Genomic DNA, 14,472 nt, shown 5'->3' with positions numbered 1-14,472 from the left:
TTCATAGCACAGTACTCTTCAACTTTGGAGGCATCTGACCTCTTTCATCCCCTGATAGTTCTTAGGCTTACAATATCCCCTAATCTGGGTCAGATGTTTTGAAGGTGCTGTTATTCATTTACCTCCAAAAAAATGAAGGTCCCAACACCTCCAAAATGAAGTTCTGGGATGAAATGCCTCCATAGTGCTGGGAAAGAAAGGCCCATGAAATTCTGGGGCAAGCCATCCCCCAACTAGTTAATAGTTTCATCTTTTAGGGGGCAAGGAATAGCTCCTTTGTCTCACAGCACAATGCTGTTCAGCTTTGGAGAAATCTTTCCTCTATCATACCCAGATAGTCCTTCATCTTGTCTCCATCTTCAAACCAGTATTAGGTGCATTGCATATATCTTTGCTCATTTCTTCCTGGTCCCCATGTAACACCTCCAAAATGTTGTTCCGGGATGCTCAGGTGATCAGAAAGGAGGCCCCCTGAGGTGGAGGGGCAAGCCTTTACTCAGGTAGCTAATAGACATTTATCTCATAGTTCAGCGCCCTTCTCCTTTGGGGGTATGTACCCCCGTCATCCCCAAACAGTTCTTAGACTTGCCAATGTCCAATCCGAGTTTCTGAGGTTAAAAAGTTGTGTTCCACTGATGGGAAAGGAGGTTCCACTGAGATGGCGGGGCAAGCCCTTACCCCACTAACTAATAAATACTACTTAGTTAGTGGGGGAGGAATGGCTCCTTCATTTCAAAGCACGTTGCCCGTCGGCTTTGGAGACATCTTGCATCTGTTGTTTCCAAATCTAGGCTCACCAGCATTCTCAGACCGTTATTAGGCATTGCCTGTAGAGTTGCTTGTTTCCTCCTAGAAAAGGGAAGGTCAACAGCTTCTTCCCAGCCCCTCTAGAATGAAGTTCTTGGATGCCCAACTGATGGAAAAGGAGCTCCTGCTGAGATGGCGAGGCAAGCCCTTACCCAACTAACTAATATATGTTTATTAGTTAGAGAGGAAGGAATTGCTCCTTCATCTCCCATCCCACCCTTCTTTCAGCTTTGGAGCCTTCTTCATGCTGTCTACCCTGAAAAGTCTTCAGGCTCACTGGTATACCAAACCTATGCTTTTCAGGTGCAATTTATTCCTTAGCCCCCTGGAAAATGAAGGTTATGGCCATTGCCTCAGACATCCAGAATGAAATATGCTCACCTGATGGGAATGAAAAACCCATTGAGATGGTAGGGCAAGTCCTTACCCAAATATTAGGTATGTGTTAGTCTAATATGAAGGAAGGGTTTGATCTTTCATCTGCCAGTACAAGACTTTCAACTTGGATGGCATCTTTACCCTGTCATTGCCAGTTATAGCTTCAAGTCATCACCGCCCTCAAATCTGTATTAGATATGTGCCATTGGCATTCTAAAGGACATTTATGTCTGCCCCAAATCCTCCCAAATGGAGTTCTGAGATGAAATCTATGTTCAGCTGATAGGAAAGGAAGACCCGAGTCTCAGTAGGTGTGGTGAGCCCTTACCTTTCTGTTGGAGAGATGGTAATCAAGTAAAATGAAATGAGATTGTTCCTTTGTCCCACAACTTAACGCGTTTCAGCTCTAGAATCCTCTTTACATTGACATCATTGAAAAGTTCCTTAGTTCTTGAAGAGGCCTAAATATACACTGGATGCTGCGTGTATGTTGTTTCTCATTCTCCTCTGGTATAGGGAAAGGCTTCTACCACTGCCTGAGACCTCCAGGACAAGGCTTCGATATGGAAGATCTGCTCAGCTGATGGAATCGAAAGACCACTGAGATGGCGGGGCAAGCCCTTGACAATATATTAGATAAATCTAAATCTAATATAAAGAAAGGGGTTGCTCCTTCATCTCACAAGTCCACAATCTTCTGCGCTGGAGTCATCTGTCCCCTTTCGTCATCAAAAAGTTCACAAGTCGCCAAACTCATGAAAGATGTCTTGTATGTCTTATATGTGCAGTTTCTGTGTGAATTTCTCCCTGGAATTGTGAAGGGCATACATCTTGCCCTAAACCTATAGAATGTGGCTTTCAGGTACAGAGTCTGTTCAGTTAAAGGGAAAGGGAGACCTAAGATGGCCTACAATGCTCTTAGCAGTCAAGCCAGTCAATATTACTCAGATAGAAAGGTAGGGGTTATTATTTCATTTCATTGCACAACCGCCTTTTATTTTAGACACATATTGACTTTGTCATTCCCAAATGTTTTTGTAGAAGTGGTGAATGTCTCCAAATCTGTATTAGATGCTTTAAATGTACAGTTCCCCATTTTACTGTGGAAAGAGAAGGCCCTTGCTCAACCTCTACAGAATGATCCTCTCATATTCAGGGGATGTTCTGCTTATAAGAGGACCCAGTCATCTGATAGTCTTTTCTTTCCAACTGAAAAAGGAGGTATAGTTTGTTCCTTCATCTCATAGACCAACACCCTTCAGCTCAGAAATTTTCCTTTCCCCACCATCATTGAAAGCTTCCTTAGGTTCATGGAGAATCCAAAATATTCGTTAGATACCCTATGCAGTTCTCCCTGTGGAAGAGTATCTTCTCCTGCCCCAAACCTCTAGAATGAGGAGATTGAAACTATACCCATTTGATGAGGAAAGCCCTTATCCATATATCTGATTTTATTGTTATTCAGCCATGTCTAGTTGTACGTGATCCCATGGACTTGTCCATGGGTGGGTTTTTGTTTTTTGTTTTTGTTTTTTTGGCAAAGATACTAGTGTGGTTGGCCATTTCCTTCTCCACTGTTGTCTCCATTTTTGTAGATGAGGAACTGAGACAAATAATGGTTACAAGTAACTTGCCTAGGATCACACAGCTGGGAAGTATTAAGTGTCTGAGGCCAGATTTTCACCCAGACTCCAAGCCCAGTGCTCTGTCCCCTGCAGTGCCATTTAGCTGCTCCTGTATGTGTCTGATAGGTATTACTCAAGAAGAAAGGGAGGGATTGCTTCTTCATCTCACAGCACAGCATCCTCTAACTTTGGAGATATCTTTATTCCGTTGTCCGCAAAGAGTCCTTGGATTCGCCGATCCCTTAAACCTGTAATAGATTTATCTAACAGATTTTTTTTCCTTTATTTTTTTTCTGGAGGACTAAAAAACGTCTGTCTCTGCCCAGGTTCTCTAGAATGAAGATCTGAGTTGCAAATTTTGCGTGGCTGATGGGAAAAGAAGATCCACTGAGATGGTGGGGCTAGCCCTTGTCCTTCTGCCTTAGAAATGCTACTAAGACAGAAAGTAAGGGTTGGCTCCATCATTTCACAGCACAACACGCTCCGGCTTTAGAGGCGTCCTGATCCCGTCGTTCACAACCAGTCCTTAGGCTCGCCATCACCTAATATGTGTTAGATGCCTTAATGTGTACATTTTCTTAATGTAAACTTTCTCCTTTTAACAGGGTACGGTAATGCCCCCAACCCCATCTCCTCCAGAACGAAGCTGTGATGGTCAAACTTTGCTCAACTGGTGGGAAACAGACACAGAGCTGGCAAGGTCATCCCCTGCCATTCTTACTTAGAGATGTTGCTCAGATATAAAGGAAGGGATTGCTCCTTCATATCCCAGCACAACACTCTTCAGCCCTGGAGGTGTCTTCACTTTGGCATTCCTCAACATTTCCTGGGAAATCAAATATTTTTGATGCTACAATTTCCATATATGTTTATTTCAGCTTATAGTAGGGAAAAGGTACCAGTCTTTTTTATTCCATTTCAGAGAGAGACTCTTAGATTCCTGCTGTGCTCATCTCTTGGGAAAAGGAATCACTGGGAGATGGTGGGGCAAGCTCTTTCTTCATAGATGAGTTATCTAATTCAGGGCTAATAATGGCTTTACTTCAGCACAAGGCCTTTCTTTACATGTGTCATCATTTCCCCAGGGTCCTCCCAAGTTTCCTCAGGCTCACAAGCACCCTATGAGATATGTGTAGTTCTTTATTTCTGGATGGGACAAGGAAGCACACTAGCCTCTTGCTGATGGCAAAAGAAAACAATGGGAGATGGTAAGGTGAGCCCTTTTTGAGCAGTGAGTCATCTTCCTCAGCTACAAATGAAGGACTTGCTTCTTCATCTTAAAAGCACAAAGGCCTTCAGCCTTGGGATCATCCTGCCCTTGATATGCTCAGAAGTTTTCTTAGGCTCCAGAAGGCCACCACATAGGTATTGGATGCCATATGTGTTTAGTTGCCCTATTTCTATCTAAGATATGGAAGGGTACCAGAATTTCCTCTTTGGGAGAGGCTCTTAGATTCTGGTTATTCTCAACTCTCCAGAAAAAAAAAACCAAAGAAAACCCAAAAACACAGAGATGGTAGCTCAAGCTTTTTTATTCCTAGTTGATTGCTATTATTCAGCTGCTAGACAAGAGTTTGCTTCTTTATCTCAAGCCACTATGCTCAAGGTACTTTAGCATCAGGGCCCTCTTGTCTCTGATATCTTCAAATGTTCCTTAGGCTTGCCAAGGAATCCCAGGCACCTTCAACATGCCAGGTATGTGCAGTTCCCTAGTTCTGCCTGGGACAGAGAAGGGTATAAGGCCTTTTTCTGCTATTTCTAGGAGAGACTTATTGATTAGTAGGACACTCGCTTCTGAGAAAACACTGGGAGATGGCCCTTTAGTCAGAGCTGACACAACTGCTAAGTTTGTACTTTATCTCAAAACACAAAGTCTTGGCGTGTGAGCCATCATGATACTGGGGTCCCTAGAAATTTCTTCTGTCTCCCTGAGGCCTCCAGATATGTATTACATGACTTGTGTGTGAAGTTCTCTATTTCATACTGTGACAGCAGAGGGGATTAGATCTTTCTCCTCCATTTCAAGGAAAGATTCGTTGAATCCTGCTTCAATTAATGGGAAAAGAAAACAATGGGGAGTCAAGTCCTTTCCCTAATAATTGATCAGTTTTTATTTGTATTGCTTCTTCCTCTCTGCACAGAGGGCCTTTTTAGCATTATAGCCACAACTTCCCTGGTTTTCTCAGTAGTTTCCTCCAGCTCAACATGGCTCCAAAATATGTATTATATTTCTTATAGATGAAGTTCCCTATTTCTACCCGAGATATTGATGGATTTGACGCCTCCCTCTACCATGCTAGAGAAATGCTCGTTGATTCCTACTCCACTCGACTTATGGAAAAGAAAACTTGGAGAGATGGCGGATCAAGCCCTTTTTCTGGTAGTTGAGTGATTTTGCACAACTGCTGCTAATTAAAGGCTTGCTTCTTCATCTCAAAGCACAAGGTTCTTCTCAGCCATCTTGTCCTTGATGTATCCAGATATTTCCTCAAGATTACCGAGTGTCTGATATATGGACTACCTTCTATGTGATTCTCTATTTCTACCAAAGACAGCAAAAGATGCTATGCTTTCTTCCACTATTCCAGGGATATTGTCATTGATTCCTGCTCTACTCAGCTTATAGGAAGAGAAAACAAGGAGAGATGGCGGATCAAGCCCTTTTTCTGGTAGTTGAGTGATTTTGCACAACTGCTGCTAATTAAAGGCTTGCTTCTTCATCTCAAAACACAAAACCCTTCAGCATTGCAGCCATCTTGTCCCTGGTGTCCCCTGGAGTTTCCTCAGGATTATCAAGGTGCACACACACTTAGATAATGCCATGAATGCACAAAACCCATTTTCTACCTGGGACTACAAAGAGATCTCCAGTGCCCAAGAACCATAGAACGAAGCTCTTCGTTTCTTGCTAAAAGCACAAGATCCTTCATCCTTGTGACCACCTTTATGTCCAGCCTCTTCTGAAGATTCCTTAGGACAGCTAAGGCCCAGAGAAATGTTTTAGATTTCAACTATGCCAACTTACCTTTTCCTGCCTGAGTCACTTTAGGATACCAGGTCTTCTTCTACCATCCTAGGGAAAAACTCATTGCTTCCTACTCTGCTCGGCTGATGGAAAAAGAGAAAATACTAAGAAATAGATGGTCAAGCCCTTTTATTTGGAAATACAGTAGTCTTGGCACATGATCAGTGAAGGGCTTGCTGCTTCAGGAGCATTGGATTCTTTGTGTGTTTTATATCTTTGAAAGTTCCTAGTAAGGGTCTGTCATATACAAAAGGGCCTTGCCCCGGAAGGAATATTCCCAATTTTATCCCAACCAGTGCTATGTGTAAAATGAAGCTGGATAAAATGGACTTAGTTCCCATCCAACTTTTATCTTTGATCCTATGGTCCTAAATCATCTGTCTCTCAAGACTATTTTTCTTATCTGTAAAATGTCATTGTTGGAGTCAGTCAACTTTCAAGTTTAATGCTATGTCACTTGGCCTCTCAGAAGTTCAGTTTCTTCTTCTGGATCTAACAATTATAAAAGTTGCTGGGCCTTCTGTTTCTCCCAGGATCTTCTCTGCCCTGCAAACTGTGTTTGAGGTTAGTCCTGCAGGAGGTTGGCCTGTCATGAAAGTGGTCAACCAAGTCCCAACTTTAGTTGTTTATGTTTTCAAACAAGAGTTTTGAGGAAAAATATTTAAGCTTAGGGTTTTTTAATTTTATGACTTTCCCCTTAGTAGGTAGAAAGGTACCAAGTATAGTATAGATCAGGTATGCACCTTGATAAGACTTAAAACTGAATAACTATAACATAACTATTATTAGGATTATGGAAAATGGATAAAGTGACTAAAATTTGTTTTGAATCAGAGCTTCCATTGTCAGGTTTTTACTCCAAGAAAGTCACTTACAAAAAAAAGTCATGTTTACCAAAATATTTATCACAGTACTTTTTTGTGACTAGGACTAGAACCAATGTAGATTTCTATTGTTTGGGAAATGACTAAACAAATTGTAGTGTTTATACCTAATGGAATATTAGTGTACCTTAGAATCAACAAATATGAGGAACACTGAGAAACATGACAAGATTTATATGAACTGCTGGTACCAAGCAAAATATGCAGAACCAGTAAAACATTCAGCATAATGACATAAATATATGTAACAACAACATCAAAACCATCAAAAATGGATGCTTCAAAGGAAGATGCTTGACCTGGAAAAAAAAGAGATGAGAAAATGCTTTTTCTCATTTTCTTTCACAGATAGTGATGCATGCTATATATAACATTAGATTTTATGATATATTTGGTTAATTTTATGGAACTTTTCCTTTCTTTCTTCCCCTTTTGTATTCTTTTTCATTAAGAGCCAGTTGTCTGGAAAGGATTGTGGGAAAGATCTAGTTAAAAATATAACTGAAATGAAAGAAGGATTCATTGATAACAATTTATATATTTTAGAAATATTTTACTACTCCTTTAACCAGTTATCTCTGAGCAAGGGATGCAGCTTTTCTGGAACTTTCCATGCAGTTCAATATGTGGCCAGTTTAGGGGAAGGAATAATAGGACCTCTTCTGTTCCTCCAAGGAGAAAAGGGAAGATTCTTACTATGCTGCTTCATCACCTCTAGTCATATGGCTTTTTGTCATCAAGTCAACTATATCCTTGAAATTCCCAGAAGTTTTCAGGAGAACATGCATGCATGATCTCTGAGAGTGGCATCCAAAGGGCCATTCCATGCTCCAAGTCCTGCTACGTGGAATATTGGACAGCTAAAAGCCTTCTAGCTCTAATTCTAGCCCTCTGCTCCTATTACTTTTTCTCTTTTGTCTTCCTACTCTGCTCTGCTGATGAAAAAAGAGAAAATACTAAGAAATAGATGGTCAAGCCCTTTTATGATTATGATAGTCATAGTCTTATATATTGTCTCCAGTTTACTTGTCTGTAAAATATTGAGATTGAATTTACTGCTTTCTTTTAATTCCTTTCACCTCTTTATGTGTGAGCTTAAATAATTTCCCTTTTCTAGACGTCAGTTTCTGCCTTGGTAAAATGAAGGGATTGTAAATGATATGCTCTCTCAGGGCCCTTCCCACCAAAGATCTGTGATCCCATGATCTTATATCGCGGTCCTCCATAAGCAGTTTTTAAACCACCTTAGGAAAAGTACTAAGTTTTATATTTGTCTGTTGGTCCATTCACAGATTTGTTTGCTGTTGTTTTGTCTTTTTTTATCTAAAAGGTATAAATCCATACAGGGCAGGATCATGAGTCCCTCATGATGCTTTTGTAGTTTGCTCAGCCCCTTGTTATTCTTGTTAGTATCTCTTGTGGGGATCTTAAACCTTGGAATTCATTAGTCTCCTCATCTCAGCATCTTTCCTCCTCTTTAGCAACATCCCACTTCCTTTCCTTTGTCTTCCCAACTTCCTTTTTCTTCATCTCTGTAGCTTCTTTTTTATCCTCCTGCCTATTAACATGTGGCCTTCTTCATAATTCCTGAATTGTCCAGATCGCCTGCATTAGTCCTTCTTTGGCTCTAATCCCTAAATTCTCCATTTTTGGTTTTCCTGCTAGTCAGGCATAATTTAAATAAGGAAAAAAATTCCAAAGTAGACTAAACAAAGTAAACCTGAAACATTATTATTTTCTAGGTACATTGATCTTGTTCCCTAAAAACTTTGCTGATCCTTCTCCTCCTCCAGCTGAAAATAAGCGCTGAAATTTTTCTAGAGAATTTTGAATATGTCCATAGAAGCTGTGACAATTTGGTACTTTCCTTTTTTTCTCCCCCAAAGCTGGTGTGACAGAACCATCATAAGATAGTATCTCAGTCTAAAATCCTGGACTACTAATCACAAAGCTCTTTATCTCTTTAGAGATAATCTATTCATAGAACATTCATTTCTGAACATACCATAGTCTAGAATGTAACCCCCTCAAGGGGGACAATATTTTTCATTGTTCTATCCCTAGCATCTGGCATAGGGCTTTGAATTTAGTATAAGTTAATTTGCAAACATTTATTAAGCACTGCTATGTGGCAGGTACTGTGCAAAGTGCTGGAAATAACAAAAAAGAGGTAGAAGACAGTCTCTGCCCTCAAGGAGCTTACAGTCTAATGGAGGAAACTACACGCACACACACACACACAGAAATAATAGAGAGAAAGCTCCAGAATTAAGATGGGATGGTAAAGGCTGCCTGTAGAAGATGAGATTTTAGTTTAGACTTAAAGGAAGCCATTTATAAAGTACTGAATAAATATTGATGATATAAATTGAATAACTGAAATTCCTAATCTTGTCCATTGTTTCTTATCTCAACTCTCCAAATCTCTGAGATCCTACAGCTACTGGCAACTGGCCTTTCATTCTTCTATGGTTACCTTTTTTCTAATTTATTGTGTTAACTTAGTGCTTTTGTATATATTCTGAGAAAATAGAACACTCTGTACCAGCTTCGATTAGGCTTTTAAGGTCATATCACAGAAGGGAGCCAAAATTATTCAACAGTTTGGAAAATTTGTAGTAATGATGTTGCCAAGGTTCGTAGAACTAATCATTTTCCTTTCCATTCTACATTCACCTCAAAATACATCCTGTAGAACTATTTGATTTCTTTTCTTTATTCAACCAGCAGCTAAGGCTTAAGAGAGATGGTTTTGCCATTTGTTTTAGTCCTTCTTTGTTGCGTCTATCAGTGGGGTGCCCAGATAGTCTCCCCTGGATAGCTTTGTACAGTATGATCTTTGGAAAATAGGCAAGGAACACATTGTTAAGCAATGGATTCGTGAAGCAGAGACTCATATGGTGGTCTTTAGAGGACAAGGAGGAGCACCTAATAGACAAGAGCCACACCGGACCAGGACTGTTCTAATCAGTCCCTTTTTCACCCAAGCCATGTTGACATTTAACCATATATTTGATAAGACTATGACTTAATAAGACTATGACTATTACAACCGATGTGCCATTTAGTACTTTCCTGTTTCTTCCTTGAATCCTATGCGATAGAGCCATCATAAGTTAGTATCTACTCAGTCTAGAACCCTGGATTATTAATCAAAAAGATCTTTATCTCTATCCAATAATGCTAACTCCCATGTATACCCGTCATCTTTTTGTATATGGTAGTCCTCTAAGTAGGCAAGTGATTAGTGATAAATGAATGTAGACCGACTCAATCAAGGACATCCGACTAGCCTTGAAAATCTTCAGGCAGAAAAAGCTTAAGTCTTATACTATATGCTCTCATTTCACAGACTGAGTTTCCACATTTTTCCTGTCAGATCAGAGAATTCTGATCTCAAAACAACTGTTATCTCATAATTCAAGAAATAAACAAGGAAGGAGGAGTGTTAGATTTTGTTCTTAGATTAACCAGCATGTCAGGCCTTCCATTTTCCTATCTAAAATAGGATTATTATAGCTAAACTTTTATGAATTCCTTGGCTAAAATATCTACTGTATCTCCAAAAGTAATGATAAAAGTTTAAAAGACAATAAAGAAATATTTTAAAGAAATATTTATCACTTGAAAAATTAAAGACTTTTTTCTCTGAAATAAATGCAGAAGCAAAATAAATATCCCAAATAATAAACAACACCATGTGCTTTTTTGTTTTCTTAAGTCCTGGGAAGTTCTTTATTTGTGGCTAGACTGTGAGCTGATCACAGTCAGATCAGGAAATGTTGGAGACTCAGGCATATGTTCATTTGTCACTTGAACCAAGTATTTCCTAAGTCTACCAGGTATAGAGCGTCGTGCTAGGTGTTCTTCAAGTGGTTTTCACCAGACTCCTGACCTTTTGAACTCCATCTCACCATCTTGAGCTGTACCCCAGATCATTTATTCCCTTGTTGTATACCACACACACACACACCAAAAAAATGTCCTTGGATATCAAACTTAACTCATTCTTAAATGGGAAAAGAAAGAAAAATGATATTGTTTGCTCATATAGCAGGAACATCTGTCTATGGGAAACTATTTACTTAGAGAGGCAGTGATGGGGAAGAACCAGAAGACTAAAAATCTGTCCCTAGTTTAGCCCGTCAACAGACTGACACATAGGAAACATTTACATGCCTGGTGCCGTTCCTAGCACTGGGAATTACAAAGAAAAGTAGAAACCATATTTGCCTCAAAGTGCTGCTATTCTAATAGGCAAAACAATGCATATGTAATGGATATATACAAGGGAGATACCTTTCCCTACCATGCTTTTTCCTCTTCCAAATGTCCTTATTACTGTCCATTTCAGTGTTTTCCTAAATTCTTCTTCTTCCCTCTATATATCAAATCATCTCTGCCCTTGCAATTTCTTTCTCTGTAATATTCCAAGTTTCCTTACTTCTCCAGCTACCACCTTATTTCATGCTCTTATCACCTCTTGGCCAAACTATTGCAATCGCCTCCTAATTGACCTCCTTGCCTCTTCTCTTCCCAGTTTCAGCTATTTTTCATGTAAGTGACAAAGTGATTTTCGGAATTTCCATTCTCCTGGGTAGTTACAAATCCTTTGGTGCATGAGTTCTCTAAATTTTGATCTAAAGTCCTATAAATTAAAGACTGGGAGATGGTCTTTGGTTCTTACTTATTTATAAATGGTTTTCTCCTCAGAATATTTCCAAAATCATTAAATACATAGAATCACCATGAATATAAATGTTTTGGGATCAGCTCTATTGCAGTTAGCAAGCTACCTGTGTCTGATATTCTTCACTTCTCTCTTTTGGGATTGTAAAACATTGAATTATTTTCTTTAAAGAGCTAAAGAGGTAGAATTATTTATAATTTTTTCTGGGTTGGTGAGTGAGGTAACAAACTGTGAAGAGGCATTTTAAGTAGAAAGTCACTTTTTATTGAATGTTTAGTTTGTTCTGAAGTCCCAGCTTAGCAGAGAAATCATGGGTAGGCCATGCCCACCCAATACAGTGGCAAAGAGCCTGGGAGGTACTTCTATAAATAGTTTTAAGATTCTGCACTGAAGGCCTTGGATTTGGAGCTAAGCATTTTTCCTAGGAAGGGTTTTGTTCATGTAATTCTCTGTTCGCTAGGTTCCCGTTCAAGTCTCATGACCTTTCAGGCCAAATGGTCTTCCATCTTAATAAATCATTTTGCTCCAAAGAGAGAGCTGTGTTGACAAGCTCCCTTTTAAAAGAGGCTCAAAATATGGAGCCCTAAGAGTGTTGTTATTATTACTGTATCATATAATGATATAGACACTTACCATTTCAGAATGTGTACTTGGGCTACAAGGTCATTCTTCATATAGGGCTCACACGTTTCAGCCCAAGAAATCAAAAACTTAATGCTAAAGAGTCTCAATCCTGAATCTCATCATGCTAATTTTATACTATTCTATTTATTTATTTATGATTTATACCATTCTAGTTCTAGAGCTAAAAGGAGCCTCCGAGGCCCTCCTGTCCAACCCTGCATTTTACAGAGGAGGAAACTAAAACTTAGGAAAATTAAGGATTTAGTCCAAGGTCAGTGAGTCAACTAGCATTTATTGTACACCAGTTACTTGGCTAAGAGCAGGACATTCAGAGATAGCCCGCGGCCCACAGTGAGTTCAAAAGGCAAAAAGTGGCAAAACTGAGATTGAAGTTTGCCCTCTTTCCCCTGGACCAGGCTGCAGCCTTCATCAAATGTACTTTGGGGTCATCAGGGGAAAAGGCTTAAAGGGATTCTTACTCGGCTAAAATTTATGAAGCAACCGAGTATGTATTCCCTTTCTCAGGCTTATTCACTGAATGTTGAATCCCATGTTGTGCCTCAGCTTTGACATTTTTCTCACATATGCTTCTAGAGAATGTTGTTTGTTGCTTCTTTGTTTGTATGGAATACTATTGCTATCAGTTGTAAAAAGTTCCCATTAACACGGAGGGAGACAATGGGTTGATGGCCAATGATGCATCACTTGAACTTTTCTTTGTATCACAAAATTGTTTGTCTCGTTTTGGTTTTCCAGTGTGCTGTTTGGTTAATATTTACATCACTAGAGCTTTATTTTTACAGGTATGAGACAACGGAGGATAACGAATGCTGAATGGTTTTGCATGTGTCTAACCATGTCTGTATGTTGTTTTTTTATGTTTTCACAGGAACATTTCACCCCTGAATGCAAGTTCAAAGAATCAGTATTTGAAAATTATTATGTGACATATTCATCAATGATCTACAGACAACAGCAGTCGGGCAGAGGATGGTATTTGGGGCTTAACAAAGAAGGAGAAATAATGAAAGGAAACCATGTGAAGAAAAATAAGCCGGCAGCGCACTTCCTTCCCAAACCACTGAAAGGTAAATCTGGTCTTTTAGAAGCTAAGAATTGTATTTGCAAAATCTACAGTACTTTCATAAATACTAAATCTCAGTTTTGAAAGTAAAACACAGTGTTACCATGTCAGGCCATTACTGGAAAAGGTCACTGTCATCGTATAACACTTGAAACCACTAAGGTAATCATGGGCCTGTCTGCCAACTTACTCTCATCACAGTTGATGTTCTTCAACCCTGGCCACACCTACCTTTCCAGGAGTCACTTAGGCAACATGGCCCGAAGCAAGGCCTCAAAGCATCTGGAACAAATGGCACTAATTCCTTGCTCTTTGCAAGTAAAAGGTGTGAAGCATCATTTAAGCAAAGGCAGAGAAAGGAAGTCTACAGTTTTTTGTCTAAATTTCCATTATTTTCACTTTAAGGCAGCACAGACAACAGTTTGTTATCTTGAGGCGTTACTCCAGTAGAACCTCTCTTTCCTCAATGAAGTTGCATAAATAGGAGTCCAGTTCTAATTGTTGATTCTGTGCCATTTCTTATCAGCCTATCCTTTGTATTTACTCTTATGTAAAAGAAATTCATATAAATGACACCTGGAGTGGCTTTGACTCTATGTAGTGTCAGACTGAGTGATTTTTAAGATCAGTTTTGACTTCAGGTCAGTCATCAGGAGCAGCTGTCTGATGGTTTTTGGTTAATCATTTGTTCTATTTAAAAGAGCTATTAGTGGCCTACGTATACAAAAAGTATGGTTTTGAAAATTTTCAGAGACTTGTATGAACTCCCTAAGGAATTTTGGTATAGTGAGAAAACACACTGACTTTGGCTTCTAAAGGCCTTCCTCTGTCATTTATACCTTGTGTGACCTTGGCAAATCTCTCAAGCTCTCATTGCAGTGGCTTCCAGTGTGAAATGTTGTATTCAGTGACCTTTAAAGTCCATTCTAGCTCTAAATATGTGGTTCTAAGTATTTATATGAGTCTATGATTAAATGTTATTAAGTGTTGTAGCATACCAAGCTTCACTCACACACAAAGACCTTTACCCAAGAACCCTTTTGACTAATATTTTGGCATAGAAGTATTGTTATTTATCTTTTGTCTAGCAAAAGAGAGACATAAGGGAAGATCAAGGAGATGAGCTGAATGCCTCGGCAAAAAAAAAAAAATCATGGTGACTGAGAAAATCAAATCTAGAGCTCTTCTCTCTAAATCTTCCATGTCTTCTACTAAAATTGATTTTTACCCAGCATGAGCCATCGCCTGCCCCAAAGCCCTCGGGTCAAAGCTCATGTGGTAATTCCAGATAAGCCTAGGAGGCAGCTGCCAAGGAAGGGAGGAGAAAGGAGGGATCTGAAGCTCACCTTTCCCAT

At 39.5% G+C, this 14,472-nt stretch overlaps 1 protein-coding gene across 4 annotated transcripts in view; it reads left to right on the top strand.

The window, feature by feature from the left end:
* Window positions 1-14,472, top strand: part of FGF13 (fibroblast growth factor 13) — a 518,205-nt gene that overhangs the window by 499,166 nt on the left and 4,567 nt on the right. For all 4 annotated transcript variants that reach the window (XM_031944885.1, XM_031944883.1, XM_031944887.1 and 1 more), the window contains one exon: window positions 12,923-13,121. In XM_031944885.1, coding sequence (XP_031800745.1) covers window positions 12,923-13,121 — 199 coding nt within the window. The remainder of the gene's footprint in view (window positions 1-12,922; window positions 13,122-14,472) is intronic.

This window comes from Sarcophilus harrisii, chromosome X (genome assembly GCF_902635505.1).
Source record: "Sarcophilus harrisii chromosome X, mSarHar1.11, whole genome shotgun sequence".
Lineage (NCBI taxonomy): Eukaryota > Metazoa > Chordata > Mammalia > Dasyuromorphia > Dasyuridae > Sarcophilus > Sarcophilus harrisii.
The sequence above is the reverse complement of the archived record's forward strand: the minus strand, read 5'-3'. Positions and strand labels throughout refer to the sequence as shown.